The 18,346-nt window shown below is 37.9% G+C and overlaps 1 protein-coding gene across 3 annotated transcripts in view; it reads right to left on the reverse strand.

The window, feature by feature from the left end:
* IPMK (inositol polyphosphate multikinase) overlaps positions 1-18,130 on the reverse strand; it is a 61,649-nt gene extending 43,519 nt beyond the window's left edge. Inside the window, exons 1-2 of one of the 3 annotated variants that reach the window (XM_042960097.1) lie at positions 17,578-18,130; positions 4,911-5,005 (exon numbers count right to left, since the gene is read on the reverse strand). In XM_042960097.1, coding sequence (XP_042816031.1) covers positions 4,911-5,005; positions 17,578-17,767 — 285 coding nt within the window. In that variant the 5' untranslated portion in view covers positions 17,768-18,130. Of the gene's footprint in view, positions 1-4,910; positions 5,006-6,390; positions 6,610-17,577 lie in introns of those variants that run through there. The other 2 variants (XM_042960098.1, XM_042960099.1) reach the window with 2 other exon arrangements.
* Positions 18,131-18,346: the final 216 nt, after the last annotated feature.

Raw genomic sequence — 18,346 nt, forward strand, 5'->3', positions numbered from 1 at the left:
GACTGATCTCTCTATTGAAGCTTGGCAGGCCAGAAAGGAATGGCAGGAGACCTTCAATGTGATGAACAGAAAAAATATGCAGCCAAGAATCCTTTATCCAGCAAGTCTGTCATTTAGAATAGAAGGAGAGATAAAGTCTTCCCAAACAAACAAAAACTGAAGGAATTCGTCACCACTAAACCAGCCCTACAACAGATCCTAAGGGGGATCCTGTGAGACAAAGTACCAGAGACATCGCTACAACCATGAAACCTATGGACATCACAATGACTCTAAACCCATATCTTTCTATAATAACACTGAATGTAAATGGACTAAATGCGCCAACCAAAAGACATAGGGTATCAGAATGGATAAAAACACAAGACCCATCTATTTGCTGTCTACAAGAGACTCATTTTAGACCTGAGGACACCTTCAGATTGAGAGTGAGGGGATGGAGAACTATTTACCATGCCACTGGAAGTCAAAAGAAAGCTGGAGTAGCCATACTTATATCAGACAAACTAGACTTTAAATTAAAGGCTGTAACAAGAGATGAAGAAGGGCATTATATAATAATCACAGGGTCTATACATCAGGAAGAGCTAACAATTATAAATGTCTATGCGCCGAATACAGGAGCCCCCAAATATATAAAACAATTACTCACAAACATAAGCAACCTTATTGATAAGAATGTGGTAATTGCAGGGGACTTTAACACTCCACTTACAGAAATGGATAGATCATAACCTAAACAGACCCATAACCAGCAAAGAAATTGAATCAGTCATCAAAAATCTCCCAACAAATAAGAGTCCAGGACCAGATGGCTTCCCAGGGGAGTTCTACCAGACGTTTAAAGCAGAGAATATACCTATCCTTCTCAAGCTATTCCAAAAAATAGAAAGGGAAGGAAAACTTCCAGACTCATTCTATGAAGCCAGTATTACTTTGATTCCTAAACCAGACAGAGACCCAATAAAAAAAGAGAACTACAGGCCAATATCCCTGATGAATATGGATGCAAAAATTCTCAATAAGATACTAGCAAATCGAATTCAATAGCATATAAAAAGAATGATTGACCATGATCAAGTGGGATTCATTCCTGGGATGCAGGGCTGCTTCAACATTCGCAAATCAATGTGATACATCACATTAATAAAAGGAAAGATAAGAACCATATGATCCTGTCAATCGATGCAGAAAAGGCCTTTGACAAATTCAGCATCCTTTCTTAATAAAAACCCTCGAGAAAGTCGGGATAGAAGGAACATACTTAAACATCATCAAAGCCATTTATGAAAAGCCCACAGCTAACATCATCCTCAACGGGGAAAAACTGAGAGCTTTTTCCCTGAGATCAGGAACACAACAGGGATGTCCACTCTCACCGCTGTCGTTTAACATAGTGTTGGAAGTGCTAGCATCAGCAATCAGACAACAAAAGGAAATCGAAGGCGTCAAAATTGGCAAAGATGAAGTCAAGCTTTCACTTTTTGCAGATGACATGATATTATACATGGAAAATCTGATAGACTTCACCAGAAGTCTGCTAGAACTGATACATGAATTTAGCAAAGTTGCAGGATACAAAATCAATGTAATCAGTTACATTCTTATACACTAATAATGAAGCAACAGAAACACAAATAAAGAAACTGATCCCATTCACAATTGCACCAAGAAGCATAAAATACCTAGGGATAAATCTAACCAAAGATGTACAAGAGCTGTCTGCTGAAAACTATAGAAAGCTCATGAAGGAAATTGAAGAAGATATAAAGAAATGGAAAAACATTCCGTGCTCATGGATTGGAAGAATAAATACTGTCAAAATGTCAATACTACCCAAAGCTATCTACACATTCAATGCAATCCCAATCAAAATTGCACCAGCATTCTTCTCGAAACTAGAACAAGCCATCCTAAAATTCATATGGAACCACAAAAGGCCCCGAATAGCCAAAGTAATTTTGAAGAAGATCAAAGCAGGAGGCATCACAATCCCAGACTTTAGCCTCTACTACAAAGCTATAATCATCAAGACAGCATGGTACTGGCACAAAAACAGACACATAGACCAATGGAATAGAATAGAAACCCCAGAACTAGACCCGCAAACGTATGGCCAACTAATCTTTGACAAAGCAGGAAAGAATATCCAATGGAAAAAAGACAGTCTCTTTAACAAATGGTGCTGGGAGAACTGGACAGCAACACGCAGAAGATTGAAACTAGACCACTTTCTCACACCATTCACAAAAATAAACTCAAAATGGATAAAGGACCTGAATGTGAGACAGGAAACCATCAAAACCTTAGAGGAGAAAGCAGGAAAAGACCTCTCTGACCTCAGCCATAGCAATTTCTTACTTGACACATCCCCAAAGGCAAGGGAATTAAAAGCAAAAATGAACTACTGGGACCTCATGAAGATAAAAAGCTTCTGCACAGCAAAGGAAACCAACAAAACTAAAAGGCAACCAACGGAATGGGAAAAGATATTTGCAAATGACATATCGGACAAAGGGCTAGTATCCAAAATCTATAAAGAGCTCACCAAACTCCACACCCGAAAAACAAATAATCCAGTGAAGAAATGGGCAGAAAACATGCATAGACACTTCTATAGAAGACATCCGGATGGCCAACATGCATATGAAAAGATGCTCCACGTCGCTCCTCATCAGGGAAATATAAATCAAAACCACACTCAGATATCACCTCATGCCAGTCAGAGTGGCCAAAAGGAACAAATCAGGAGACTTTAGATGCTGGAGAGGATGTGGAGAAATGGGAACCCTCTTGCACTGTTGGTGGGAATGCAAATTGGTGCAGCCAGTCTGGAAAAGTGTGGAGGTTCCTCAGAAAATTAAAAATAGACCTACCCTATGACCCAGCAATAGCACTGCTAGGAATTTACCCAAGGGATACAGGAGTACTGATGCACAGGGGCACTTGTACCCCAATGTTTATAGCAGCACTCTCAACAATAGCCAAATGATGGAAAGAGCCTAAATGTCCATCAACTGATGAATGGATAAAGAAATTGTGGTTTATATACACAATGGAGTACTACATGGCAATGAGAAAAAATGAAATATGGCCCTTTGTAGCAACATGGATGGAACTGGAGAGTGTGATCCTAAGTGAAATAAGCCATACAGAGAAAGACAGATACCATATGGTTTCACTCTTAGGTGCATCCTGAGAAAAAAAAAAAAGAGGTTAGAGTGGAAGACAGCTTAACCATAAGAGACTGTTAAAAACTGAGAACAAACTGAGGGTTGATAGGGGGTGGGAGGGAGGGGAGGGTGGGTGATGGGTATTGAGGAGGGCACCTTTTGGGATGAGCACTGGGTGTTGTATGGAAACCAATATGACAATAAACTTCAAATATCGAAAAAAAAATTGGAAACAGGTACTCAAACAAATACTTTTACAGGAACGTTCACAGCAATACAATTTACGAAAGCCAAAAGATGAAAACAACCCAAATATCCATCAATGGGTGAATGGATAAACAAAATGTGGCATTAAGTAAAATTGAGTATTACTCAGCCATAAAAGGGAACAAAATACTAATGCATACTATAATGTAGATGAACTTTAAAAACGTTATGCTGGGGTGTCTGGATGGCCCGGTCTATTGAGCATCAGACTCTTGATTTCAGCTCATGTCATGATCTCAAGGTCGTGAGATTAAGCCTCATGTCAGACTCCATGCTGGCCATGGATCCCGCTTAAGATTCTCTCTCTCCCTCTACCTCTGCCCCTCACCTGCTTGTGTGCACACGGTCTCTCAAAAAAAAAAGTTATGCTAAAGGAAACCCAGACACATATTTTATAATTCCATTTATATAAAATATCCTAAATACATAAGTCCATAAAAAACGGATTAGTGGTTGCCAGAGAAGGCTTAACATGTACAGGGTTTTCTTTTCTGTGATGAAAATGTTTTGTAATTAGACAGAGGTGGTGGTTGAAAAAATTGTGAATGCACTAAAAAGTATTTCCAGTCATAGAGTTAAGTGAATGTTAAGTATGCCCTTTTCCCCCTCCCTCACTTAGGAGATTCACAATGCACATTAGCACATTTAAGATTCTAAAAAATTCTGTAGTGAAAATAAAAACATTTAAACTCAGCATTTCTGAGAAATACAAATAGTCCCTCAGTTAAGTGTTTTTTAAAATGTAGGTCAAAACCCCATTAATTGAAATCAATCTAGTGGATCAGAATAAGGATCTTTAAAAAATGAAGTAGAGTAGGGGTGCCTAGGTGGCTCAGTCTGTTAGGCGTCCAACTTTGGCTCTGGTCATGATCCCATGGTTCGTGGGTTCGAGCCCTGCGTCGGGATCTGTGCTGACAGCTTGGAGCCTGGAGCCTGCTTCAGATTCTGGGTCTCCCTCTTTCTCTCTCTGCCCCTCCCCTCCTCACGCTCTGTCTCCCTCTCTCTCAAATATGGATAATAAAACCTTTAAAAAAAATTTAAAAAAAAGAAAAAGAAAAAATGAAGTAGAGTAGAAAATACAAGACTGTATCAGTAAAGACAAGCATTTTGCTTCTTGAAGATTTTGTTTCAGTGACATATACAATATACCAGGACATGCTGTTAAATGTATTTCTTTTTTTTTTTTTTTTTTAATATTTATTTATTTTGTGAGAGAGAAAGAAAGCATGCATGAGGGAGAGGAGCAGAAAGAAAGGTAGAGAGAGAATCCCTAGCAGGCTGCAAGCTATCAGCACAGAACCCAATATGGGGCTCAATCCCACAAACTGTGAGGTCATGACCTGAGCCAAAATCAAGAGTCAGATGCTTAACTGACTGAGCCACCCAGGCACTACTGTCAAATGTATTTCTTACCGAGTCATCATCAGAAAACTATGAAAAACTCTTTGAATACAACAAAACAAATCTTACCTCACTTACCATATTATAGAATTCCAGCTCTCTTGGACCCCTGGGAGGTGGCTGTAACTGTTTCAAAACTGTGCCATCCGGATGTTGCAGGATACCTATAGAACAAAATTTAGGTATTTTTTAATGCTTTGATAACAGTATACCTTGCATCACAGAATAGATGTGTTCCTAAAGTTATAGATAAATCACATTCATAAAAATCAGGGGTCTGTCTTCCTTACTTCAGAAATTTTAACATTTAACTGATACATTTCAGTGCTTGTTATATGCAAAGCACCAGAACACAAATTCCAAATATTATGGTTTTATTGTCTCCAACTACTACTCCCCTTAGAGAACCTCTCAAAAATTCTAATAAATAGAATATATTCCTAAATTTTTATAGAAATTCTTCAGTAACAGTCTTTCTGGGAGATGTTAATTTATAGTTAAACAAGAAGTTAAAAGCAGTAGCATAAATTGATTATACTCTTGTAAACAGAAAAAAAATACACGTTAAATGTGGAACTATATGAAGGTTCTATTGTGTAACTTTTTAAAGTTTCTCTTGTTATAAGAAAGCAACTAAAAACTTTTCCTGATTCAGATGTACAATGCACAGATAGTATGAAGCTACCAAGCCACTGGGAAAAGTGGGGTCTGAAATCAGACACCAAGCCGGGAGCAGGAAGGTACAACTTTTCATAACCAGCTCACTCAAAGGAGCAGCCCTTACCTAAAGTCATCACATATGTACCAGCACTGGCCCTGTCTCTATACCATGAAGAATCATTCCCAAATGTATACATTAAACTCTTAAATTTTCAAATACTAAGATTTCACAAAATCATGCCTGTTAAAACACAATAGGGCTCAAATAACCTATTTATTTTGAGAAAATATGCCACTTAGGCTTCTATTTCTTTTGGCAAGTCAGGAATTTTGAATCATTACAAAAATACAGAATTTAATCAACAGAAGCAGAAAATCTGAAGAAGTACAGTTATCAAGTTTATTTAACACCTAGATATAGAATAGAAGAAAGGTAAATATTCAGCCATATGTTAAGACTGGTTGGTAAGTAGTTGAAAGATTTTGGGAATTTAAGGAGTAATCTAATATAACTATAAATTACTGAAGAGAAATTCTGTTCCTGAAGTTTGGGATGTTGAACAAAAAAGGCCTGCATTCCCTTGGCAATAAGATATTTTCTATGGGCTAATGAGGAGTGGTAGAGGCAAAGAAGCCCTGATGAACTAAATTCCACAGGGTCAGAGAATGGAGCATTCATATATGGGGAGTGAACCATGCTGCTTCCCTACCTTGGGCCAGGGACCTACTCTAGATACAGGTGAACCTACCATTAGGCAAATACATTTTATCAGGCAAACAGAAATCAGCTAGACTGTAGACAACAGTGTGGTGTAGCAAAGTGGTTTAGAGACAATAGTCCTCTAACACAAAAACAGACTACTTGGTTCAACAATTCAACACTACTCACTCTGCAACACATACCCTCCAAGTTTTTTAAAGAAAGTAGCTGTGGAGGGGAAAATGGTAGCTCCAGACATTGCAGAATCCAAAAGTAAACCAAAACAGCCAAATCACTCCAGCTGAAAACTGTCAAGATACAAAAGAAAGCATCTTGGAAGCCTGGGTCAATAACAGATTAACTGGTAAAAATGTCCATACTACCCAAAGCAATCTACAGATTTAATGCAATTTCTATCAAAATAACATTTTTTACAGAACTAAAATAAAGAATTCCAAAATTTGTATGAAGCCACAATAGCCAAAGCTGAATAGCCAAAGCAATCTTGAAAAAGAAGAAACCAGGAGGTATCACAATCCCAAGTTTCAAGATATATTATAAAGCTGTCATAATCAAAACAGGATGGTACTTGCACAAAAACAGACACATAGATCAATAGAACAAAACAGAAAACCCAGAAATAGGCCCATGATTATATGGTCAAAGAAGGAAAGAATATACAATGGAGAAGAAGTCTCTTTAACAAATGGTGCTGGGAAAACTGGACAGCAACATGCAATAGAATGAAACTGGACCACTTTCTTACACCATACACAAAAATAAACTAAAAATGGACTAAAGAGCTAAATGTGGGACCTGAAACCATAAAAATCCTAGCACAGGCAGTAATTTCGCTGATATTGGCTGTAGCAACTTCTCTCTAGATATGGAAACAAAGGAAACAAAGGAAAGGCAAAGGAAACAAAGGCAGAAATAAACTATTGGGACTACATCAAAATAAAAAGCTTGTGCACAGTGAAGGAAACAACCAACAAAACTAAAAGACAAGCTAATGAATGGGAGAAGATATTTGCAAATGATATAGCCAGTAAAGGATTAGTATCTAAAATACATAATGAACACACACAACCAACATCCAAAAAACAAATAATCCAATTAAAAATTGGGCAGAAATTATGAACAGACATTTCTCCAAAGACATCTAGATGGACAGCAGACACATGAAAAGATGTCCAACATCACTAATCATTAGGGAAATGCAAATCAAAACCACAATGAGGTATCACTTTGCACCTGTCAGAATGGCTAATATCAAAAATACAAGAAGCAAGTGTTGGTGAGGATATGGAAAAAAGGGACACTTCTGCACTGTTGGTGGGAATGTAAACTGGTGTAGCCACTGTGGAAAACAGGATGTAGTTTCCTCAAAAAGTTAAAAAAAAAAAATTACCAGGGGCGCCTGGGTGGCTCAGTTGGTTAAAAATCCAACTTTGGCTCAGGGTATGATCTCACAATTTGTGAATTTGAGCCCCACATGGTGCTCTCTGCTGTCAGGGCAGAGCCCATGTTGGATCCTCTGTTCTCTCTCTGCCCCTACCCCACTCACGCACTCTCTCAAAAACAAATAAACATTAAAAAAAATATAGAATTACCATATGATCCAGTTCCACTAATGGGCATAAATACCCCCAAACTACAGCAACACTAATTTGGAAAGATATATACACCGCTACATTTATTGCAGTGTTATTTATAACAGCCAAATAATGGAAGCAACCCAAATGTTCACTGACAGATGAATGGATAAAAAAAAAATGTGGTATATACAAACACACACACACACACACACACACACACACACACACACACACACACACACAGGAATATTACTCAGCAATAAAAAAGAATGAAATGTTGCCATTTGCAACAACACAGATCAAGCAGAAGAGTGTAATGCTAAGCAAAATAAGTCAGTCAGAGAAAGACAAATACCATATTATTTCACTCATATGCAGAATTTAAGAAAAAAAAAACAAAAAGACAAGCAAATAGATGGGGAGTAAATACACTTGTAATTAATCCAGGGATCAAAATTCACAAGGGAAATTAAAACACACTTTTAATGAAATGATAATTAAAACTAACATATCAAAATTTGTGAAATGTACCTAAAATAGTACTTAGAAGAAAAATGTGTAGTTTTAAGTGCTTATATTAGAAAAGAAAAAAAAAAAAGATTCCAACTTATGATGCTAGAAAAAAAGGTAGTATATTAACCCCAAATAAATAGAGCCAAAAAAACAAAACAAAAACAAACAATGAAATAAGAATGGACAACAGAAAAATTTAAGACTCTGAGAGGCACCTGGGTGGCTCAGTCAGTTAAGCTTCCAACTCTTGGTTTTGCCTCAGGTCATGATCTCACAGTTTCCTGAGTTCATAATTTTAAATATCCTGAGACAACTGTAGGCCAAAATGAGGTGAACATTAAGTTCTATCAAACATTTACAGAAAAAAAGAATACCAATCTTATCAATTTCTTTTCAGAAAACAGAAAAGGAACAGTTCCCCATTAATTTTATGAAACCAGCATATTCTTTTTAAAAATCCCAATGAGGACTTAAAAGAAAATTGTAGACAATTATCTCAAATGAACAGTCACAGAAATCTTTAATGAAACATCAGTAAATCTAATTAATCCAGCAATATACATAGGACAATTTATCATGACCATGTGGACTTATTCCAGGAATGCAAAGTTGGTTTAAGTATTTCAAAATGAGGAAATATATTGATATTTTGGGTGAGACAGAATTCTCAATGAGAAAGAAGGGATATAAAAATATAGAACAGGTGAAGGTAAAGAACAATCCTGTGGTATTAGGTTTGAATTATAGGTATTTAAGTATGATCTCAAAATTTTAAAAATATGAAATTATGTACCTTTTAGTCCAATCTGCCAAAAGGACAAACAGCAACCACACCAAAGGAACAATGACTACACCTGGTGCCCACAGTTTGGTTTTTAAATACCATATATCCCTAAAGGAATCAAGTTCTTGAAAAAAAATTAGCTCACTCCAGGCCTGGAACAGAGAAAGTACATGATGAACATAGAACAATTTTTTATGCCAGAAAGTGAGAAAACGCTTTAAAAGAAAAATGGGAAATGTTGAAAAGACCCAGGAGCCAGCTTGAAGAAGCTTCCACTGCACAAATTTGGGACAATCTGAGCATCAAAATAAGCAGTAACAATAATGGATAAGATCCATCTATCAAAGTTTCCAAAATCCATTAGTCTATCCTTATAATGAAAGAAAGCAAGAGAGAGAAAAGAGAAACCTACAATTCCCTAAAGAAGAATGCAACTAAACAAATTTAAGAGGAATGACAGAGTTAGAAAATTACCATTTTGCAACTACCATATAGTAGTGAGTTGGTCAAATACTGTCAATGGATGCTTATGATGTTGGGTGAAAACTGATGAGGAACAGGATTTGAACAGTCTCAGTCTCTTTATTCCTTTCAAATTACTTAATTACAATAGGAAAAACGAAAACTTTACAGTGGAAAATCCGGCAGATATCACCTAACCAGGTGATCAAAGTCACAACACCAGTAATGAAATTGACATTCTGTGCTTTATGATATGCTTCAAGAACTCAAAATAACTAATACAGTATTCTGACCAAAATGCCTTAATCTGAATCTAATCATGAAGAATTAGGCAAACTTAAAGAATATTACAAAAAGCCATGCATATACTCTTCATATATTTCAGTTATAAAAAAACATAAAGAAAAAACTGAAAACCTGCTCCAAATGACAGGCAACTAAAGAGTCCTAATAACTAAATGCAATCTGTAGTCTTAGATAGGGGAAAATTGCTACAAAGAATATCATAGAAAAAATACCAAAAACCTAAAGTTAAATATTCTCAGTTTGATCATTTTACCATGGTTAGGTAAGAAAAGTTCTCATTTTTAGGACAGACTTAATTATTTAGAGAAAAGAGGTCCTGATGGTCTGCAATTTAATCCTAAATGGTTCTGCAAAATCATTATCAAATACAGAGAGTGATAAAGCATATGTGGCAAAATATTAATAGGTAAACCTAGATAAATGGTATACATTAGTTGATTGTACCATTCTTGCAACTTTTAAGTAAGTTTAAAATTTTTCCAAAATAAAATAAAAATTCTTTAAAAGGCAGTACAATTTACAGTAGCATCAAATACTTAGAGAAAATCTAATGAATGCTGTGTAAGATCTCTACACTGAAAACTATGATTAAGAGAAATTTAAGAAGGCCTAAATAAATGGAGAGATATACCATATTCACGTATTGAAGACTCAGTATTATAAAGAAACCAATTTTCACCCAAGCAACCTACAGACTCAAAGCAGACACAAAACCTTACCTTTTCTCGGGAAAAATGACAAGTTGATTTAAATTTTATATGGAAATGCAAAGGACCAGAAACTGTCAAGACAATCTTGAAAAAGAAAATGGGATGTAATCAAGATTCAATACCTCACTGAATTAAAACAATAAGATATTACTGCTAGGATAAACAAATAAATCAATGAAAATAAATAAAAGTCCAAAAACAAATCCAGGAAACCTGATTGAAAAAACTGGGGTACATGCACAATGGAGTACAGCAGAGATGTAAAAGTGGATGAGGAAGCACTCTATGAACTGATACTACTGATTTCTAAGACATACTAAGTTTAAAATGTGAAGTGCAAAACAGTATATATCGCATACTACTTTTTGTGTCAGAAAGAAAAATGTGAAAATTTATACATATCTGCTTATTTTTGCAACAAGTAACTTAGAAAGGATAAATCAGAAAACAATGACATTATACCTACAAGGGATGCTAAGAAATGGGTGGAGTGACAGAGAATGGAGTGACACTGTTTTTAAAAAAATTTTTTGAACATTTATATTTATTTTTGAGAGAGAGAGAGTGTGTGTGTGTGTACATGCTAGCAAGTGGAAGAGGGGCAGAGATAGGGAGACAGAGGATCAGAACCAGTCCTCACTGCGAGTGCAGACCCCATTGTGGGGTTTGAACTCACAAACTGGGAAATCATGACCTGAGCCAAAATCAAGAGTCAGCCGCTTAACTGACTGAGCCACTCAGGCTCCCCTGGAGTGACACTTCTGATAGAGCTTTCTGTAAACCTTTTGAAAGCATGTTCATTTTACAAGCATTCAAAAATACATAATTAAATAAAAAATGAAGGGAAGGAACTGAATTTAAACAGAAACAAATAAATCCAACTGTATTTCAAATAAATAATATTACCTTAAAGAAGGGGTAAAAATAACCAAAAAACAAAACAAAACAAAAACAACAAAACCCTAATCCAAAAAACTTTTACAGAGTTTCCAACCACACACCCTTGGTAAAAGGGAACTTCATTTTGAATTCTTTATTCTAGGTTTGTTTTCTACAGTAGGGTGTGTATAGAAATTCTGAAAATTATAGGATCAAGCAAAAGAACAACAACAACAACAGGAAAACCCAAAAAACCCACAAAAAACATTAACAATGTTGGGAGCCAGAGTTCTCACTGAGGAAGATGGGAAATATAAATTTAGAATCGGGAAAGGAAAGGAAAGGAAAGGAAAGGAAAGGAAAGGAAAGGAAAGGAAAGGAAAGGAAAGGAAAGGAAAAGGAAGAACTCTGTGAAGTTGGAATGACAGCGGAAGTATTAGTAGGAAATTAGAATTTCTAAAATATTTACACATTCTTTTCAGTTACGTTTACTGAAAAGGCCAGGAAGCAGTAACACTCCAATAGCACCCAGATCTTGGTTTCCAAATACAATTTCTCACTGAAAATGAACCAGGGCCCCTGAGAGAAATTGCTAGTTCTAGAACTGGGAAGGGAAAGTAGGAGATGAGTCTAAAATAACTTGTGACATAAAGAAAGGAAGTGCTCCCACTAACCAAATATGGAACAATTTGAACAGGAAAATAAATACGTTCTATAAAGGGTCATGACACTTTATAAAATAAGAATCCATGGGTCCAAACTGACAGTATAAATGACAGGGGAACCTGGGTGGCTCAGTCGGTTAAGTGTCCAACGCTTGATTTCAGCTCAGGTCATGATTTCACAGTTCATGAAATCCAGACCTATGCTGGGCTTTGCACTCAGAGCACAGAGGCTGCTTGGTTGGGATTCTCTCTCTCCCTCTTTCTCCCTGCACCCTCAATTCCTTCCACATGAGCCCTCTCTCTCAAGATAGTAAACAAACTTAGAAAAAAAAGGACATACATATATAGGAGTAAAGGGAGGGCTATTTCTCAGACTGCTGTTAAAATAGGAGTGATAGAATTGGGAAGAAAAAAAAAATCACAATTTTTCAACTCTCAGAGTAAAGATTGCTTCAGGCAAGAATCATCCATAAATGCTAAATCTAGGGCTAGAATGTGATGAAGATCTGGATATATCATGATCTCAAAGTGTCTCTTCACAAACAGCTTATTAGTTGCAAAGGGAAAAATATTAACTACATACTGGAGAAGCCAGACCACAACTGGACAGGATGATCAAAATTAATATTACTAATAATGGGCAGATGCACACTATGAGCCCCCAGATGTGATACCTTAAGGAGAACACACTTGTATAATGCTCAAATCAGAAATGCATCACCTGAATCTCATCCTGACAACCCATCAGAAATTCAAATTAAAGAACATTTCATAAAATAACTAGCCTGTACTCATAAAGAATGACAATGTCATAAAAGACAAAGGCTGAGGAATTGTTATAAATTAAAGGAGTCTAAGAGACAGGACAACTAAATGCAATAAATGATCTTGAACTAAATCCTGGGCTGAGAAAAATACGATAAATGTGATAAAAGGCATTGGAACAGTTGCCAAAATTAGATTATGGACTACAGGTAACAAATTAGATAAAACGCTGTATCACTGTTAAATTTCCCATATTTGATAAACATGCTATGGTTACAGAAATACACACTGAAGTATACTCCTAGAAAACACACACTGTTATCCAAAGGATACAAAAATACTGATTCAAAGGGGCACATGCACCCCAATGTTTGTAGCATCACCATCAACAATAGCCACATTATGGAAAGAGCCCAAGTGTCCATCAACTGATGAATGGATAAAGATGTGGTATCTACATACAATAGAATATTACTCAGTGATCAAAAAGAATGAAATCTTGCCATTTGCAAAAGCATGGATGGAACTACAGTGTATTATGCAAAGCTAAATAGATCAGTCGGAGAAAGATAAATATAGGATTTCACTCATATGTGGCATTTAAGAAACAAAACAGATGAACATAGGGGAAGGGAAATAAAAACAAGATAAAAACAGAGAGAGCCACAAGAGACTTAAATACAGAGAACAAACTGAGGGTTGCTGGATGGGTGTTAGGTGGAGAGATGGGCTAAATGAGTGATGGGCATTAAGGAGGACACTTACTGGGATGAGCACTGGTGTTCTATGTAAGTGATGAATAACTAAATTCTACTCCTGAAACCATTACCACACTATATGTTAACTAGCTTGGATTTAAATAAAATTTAAAAAAAGAAATAAAAACAAAAAACAAAAATAAAGAAAATACACACTGAAGTACTGCTGTGTAAAAGGGGCAAGATATGTGCAACCTATTCTCAAATAGTTCCCCCAAAATAATGGGCATAAAGAGAGAAATTCCACAAAATGTTAAGTTCTCTGTATTGTTCTTGCAACTTTTCTCTAAGTCTGAAAGTATTTTAAGTCAATTAGTTTCAGGGCATATCTAATAAAATAGACCATAAACCAAAATAAATAACATCACTTTAAATTCTTTTACCTATAGACTACCTCATTTCTATATCCTTAGTTGGATCAAGAAACAAATACCAGATTTCAAATATTTGTTTGAAAGTTTAAGGACCTTTGAAAGAAATTAATGGTACATGTTATATGTCAAAACAAAATGAAGATTTCATGCTAACTTTGGTGAGCTCTGGGAGTTTAAATTGATCGCATTTACACTTTTGTGAAACCTCCCTATAGAAAATGTTGCACGATGTATAACATACACTATACTATAATGTACAAAATGCTTAATACATATTTATAATAGCAAAAATATAGTGAAAATATAAAAATCCACCACTAGAGGAATAGTTAAATTATGATATACTGTAGAACACAATAGTTTTCTAAAAGAATGAAGTATATTATATATAAGCATATAATGAGGTGTATTTTAAAAAAATGAAGTGTATTATAAGTACAAAAATATGGATATACTACATAATACAGAATTAAAACAAAAAGTTGCTGATACATGTTTTCGTACAAAAAATCAGAGTTGTATTAATGTTCTTATGTATGTGCCCAGAAACAAAAACCTCAAAGGATATAGGAGGAATAGTTACCAGTGACTACCTCTGGAAGATGGAGAGGAGGGGAAAGGGTACAATTATGCTGTTTGAATTTTTTTTCCGAAAAGATCATGTACTACTTTAACAATTAAAACACACACACACACACACACACACACACACACACACACAACTTTGTATTGTTAGAAATGACTGAAATGTTCTTCAATGAAATATGATTCATGAAATCTTATTTCATCGAAAAATATAAAATATAACTGATAACAAAACTATAACATATTCTTATTACTCAACTGTAACAAAATCTATTTTTGTGTTCAAGTGCCTTTGTGCAATTGGTTCCATGTTCTTAATTTTTAATTTAACAAAGCCAACAACTCCTTTTTGGAGATAGGTTTATCAATCCTAAACTGATAAACCTTTACTTAATGACAGTAACAAAAATTTTAAAAAGCAAAACAAATATCCACACAATGTCTTTAAGAAAGTTTATTCTGAGAATTTCAGTTGACAGGCAAACTGAAGTATGATCTACACAACGTACTTTACAACTATAAGTGATTTATGATAGTAGAGAGACACTCTTGAACTTTGAATTACTGACTATCTTGTTATCCATTTTATGAACAGGGAAGATTATCATCCTCAGGTGTCCTTCCACTAACAATATATGTTAGGTTGTGTACATAATTGAGAATTAAATACAACAAAATATTTATTAGGTTGTTAGTACAGTATGTTTGAAGCTACCCCTCATCAAGAGAACCTTACAAAATTGAAAAAAAAAAAAGCTTATTTTACATTGAATGCAACAATAAATAAAATTAACAACTATTTAGAATCTCAACTAACTTTAATTAGGTAATTTGGGTGACAAATTAACTCTCTCAGCCACTGTTTTGAAAGGTGGCTTAAAGTCACATTTAGAGTACATTTGTAATTAGTGAACAGGCAACAGGCTCACTATTACATACTTTGATAAGCAATGGTTACAATCTCAAATGACAATCACCATTGAGACTGTGTTTATGTTGGGATTTTTTGTTTATCCATATACTCTGTTGCACATGAGCCGATCTCTAGGGACCCTGAGGGAAACAATTATTTTTTTCAGCTTCTAAAATATTATTAGGAATATTATCATTACAATTCATTAAAATAAATCAATAAGTATGTAATATAAGCCTATTAACACTAATTCCATAATTACTCTCAAACTCTCATTACCAGAAGAGACACACACAAGAATGCATTGTTTCCTTCCATTTAGGCTAAGCATCTTGAGAACTGTATTTGTTTCCTTACCTGTGTGTACTAAAAAAAAAAAAAAAACTGTCATTTTTCACCCTTTCAACATTTCCCAATTCTTTTTAAAGTCTTATTTTATTTTCATTTTTTTATATTTTATGTTAGAGAGAGAGGAAAAGGGAGGGGAGGGGAGAGGGAGAGAGAAAATCTTAAGCAGGCTCCTCACTCAGCAAAGAGTCCAACACTGGCCTCATCCCACCACCCTGGGATCATGCCCTGAGCAGAAACCAACAGATGCTCAAACGGACTGAGCCACCCAGTCACCCCTCAACATTTCTCAATTTAATCTCTAATACAAGACTATGAGGTCTCTAACTTCAAGGAACGCACAATTCAGTGGGGAGAAAGGCTTGCAATCTACAGGATATGATCATTAATGCTTAACTTTCAAGAAGAGAAAAGAAAGGTTAGGTAAAGATAAAAGCAGGAAGAAATGTTGCTCTTTGAGAAATAACATACATACATTCAAAAGAGTACTCATCCATTTTCAAATACCCTTGTTGAGTTGTTAATCTGTAAGAACAATACACAGTGGAAAAATACAGTACTGAGGCAGGACCCTTGGTTTCCCAATTCTAACACACGGTAGCTTGTGCGCCTTCAGGCTTGTCACATAACCAGGGTTGGTCTCAGTTATCTCATCTAAAAAGGTCAGTATTATCTTACCAGCCTAAACCCGAATCATTTTACTAGCATAAACCAAAGTATCTAGTGGTTTCCAAGTCTAAGACCCCCACTACTCACATTCTCATATATCAGATTCCCCAAGTAATCATGGCACAGAGTACCAGTGTGAGTAAGCTAGGTGAATTATGGTTCCTAAATTGAACTTTTACATCACCAAGAGAATAAATTATGATAGGTCCTGTATTGTACTTCGAATGTGGTAGGCTCACAAAATGCGTTACACAGGCCATGACATAGTCTTAAAAAGATAATCAAGAATGACTGAATGTCTATAACTGTGTACCATTCTAGTACTACAGCAGGGTTTATTTCCTACCCTGAATTCGAGTTTCTGCACTACCGGAACCACGCCTCCTGAGAACCAGGGGATAGCAGAAAAACCTCTCTGCGGGGCAGGGAGAAAGATCCCGGGTAAGTCAAGACAAGCGTTCCCAAACAGTCAGTCAGTCAGTCAGTCAGTCAGTCAATCAATTAATGAAATAAGCCATATATTTTTTCTTGCCCTCAATGAATCAATGAAATAAGCCCTGTATTTTTTCTTTCCCTCCAGCTATGCAGCTGCACAAAGAAGAGAAGCACCAGATTAGCATCATCTGCATTTCATTCCTTTTCTTGTGCAATAGCTACCCGCCTATAATAAACAGACCTTGTGCGCAGGGGAGAATTTACTTCCCCGTCCAGTGAAAATGAAGTTCCTTTTTTTTCCCCCCACTAACAACGCCGTCTCCAACCAACATCCACCCTCCTGAAGAGACCAGGCACTCCTCTCCCCGCCACCTCCTGCCGCTAGTCTGACGCCCCCAACCCTAGAAATCGCCCCCCTTTCGAGTCCTTGCTGCAAGGGTCGCGAGGAGAGCTCTGGGTGACAGCGGAAGAAGCCGGCGGGGGGGGGGGGGGTAGTTGATCGCCCAGACCGCAGGGAGTCCAGCCCTGCCGGTGAGCGCCAAGCTGCCTCTGCCGGCCGGGGGTTCGCGGAGGCGGAAGGGGAGAGGCGAGCCCCGCGCTACCCACACTTACCCACTTTGTCCTTTCCGTACATGTGCCCGGCCACCTGATGAGAGAGGGGCACGCAACCATTGAGGAAGCGGAGCCTGCCGCCTGCCGGCTTCGGGATGCCCTCGGGGGGGGGCTCGCTCACGGGTGGGGTCCGCATTTCTGGGGGGCCAGGAGCCTCGAGTCGGAGGGGGGATGGCGGCTCCGTTGCCATAACACAGAGCCGAAGCGGTAGCTGCAGCGAGAGCAGGAAAAAAATAGGGCGGAGGGAGGGGGAGCCGGAGAACCCGGGGGTCGCTCAGGCTTGGCCGCGAGGAGGCCCGGGGGTTCCCGCGGCTAGTGCCCGTTGAGGCCCGGGAAGGGGGCCCATGACGCCGCGGAGGCGCAGGCGCTCCCCTGCCCAACTCTCGGCGGAGCGCAGCTCCTGACTCCCGCTGCTCTGCAGCTGCGGCCACAGTTACCGCCGCAGCCCTGGAGACGGAACCGAGACGAGGAGAGGTGGCGGTGGCGGCGGCGCCCCGCGCTCCCAGGGGCCCTGACGGCGACGGCGGCCCCACCTCCAGCGCTCCCGCCCCCTCCCGCCGTCCTCCAGTCCCCTCAGCTGCCGCGCGCGTCAGCGCCGCCTGCACAGCCGCCGCAGCCGCGAGCTTCCGACTGCGCGACCCGCGGCTGCCGCTGCTACTGAGCATGCCCAGAGGCTGCCCGACGGGACCCCCCGCAGCGGGGCGGGAGCTCGGCGCCGCCCGGGAGAGCTGATGGATACCGGGTGGGGCGAGCGCGTTCCAGGTCTTTC

Source organism: Panthera tigris, chromosome D2, assembly GCF_018350195.1.
Source record: "Panthera tigris isolate Pti1 chromosome D2, P.tigris_Pti1_mat1.1, whole genome shotgun sequence".
NCBI classification, from domain to species: domain Eukaryota; kingdom Metazoa; phylum Chordata; class Mammalia; order Carnivora; family Felidae; genus Panthera; species Panthera tigris.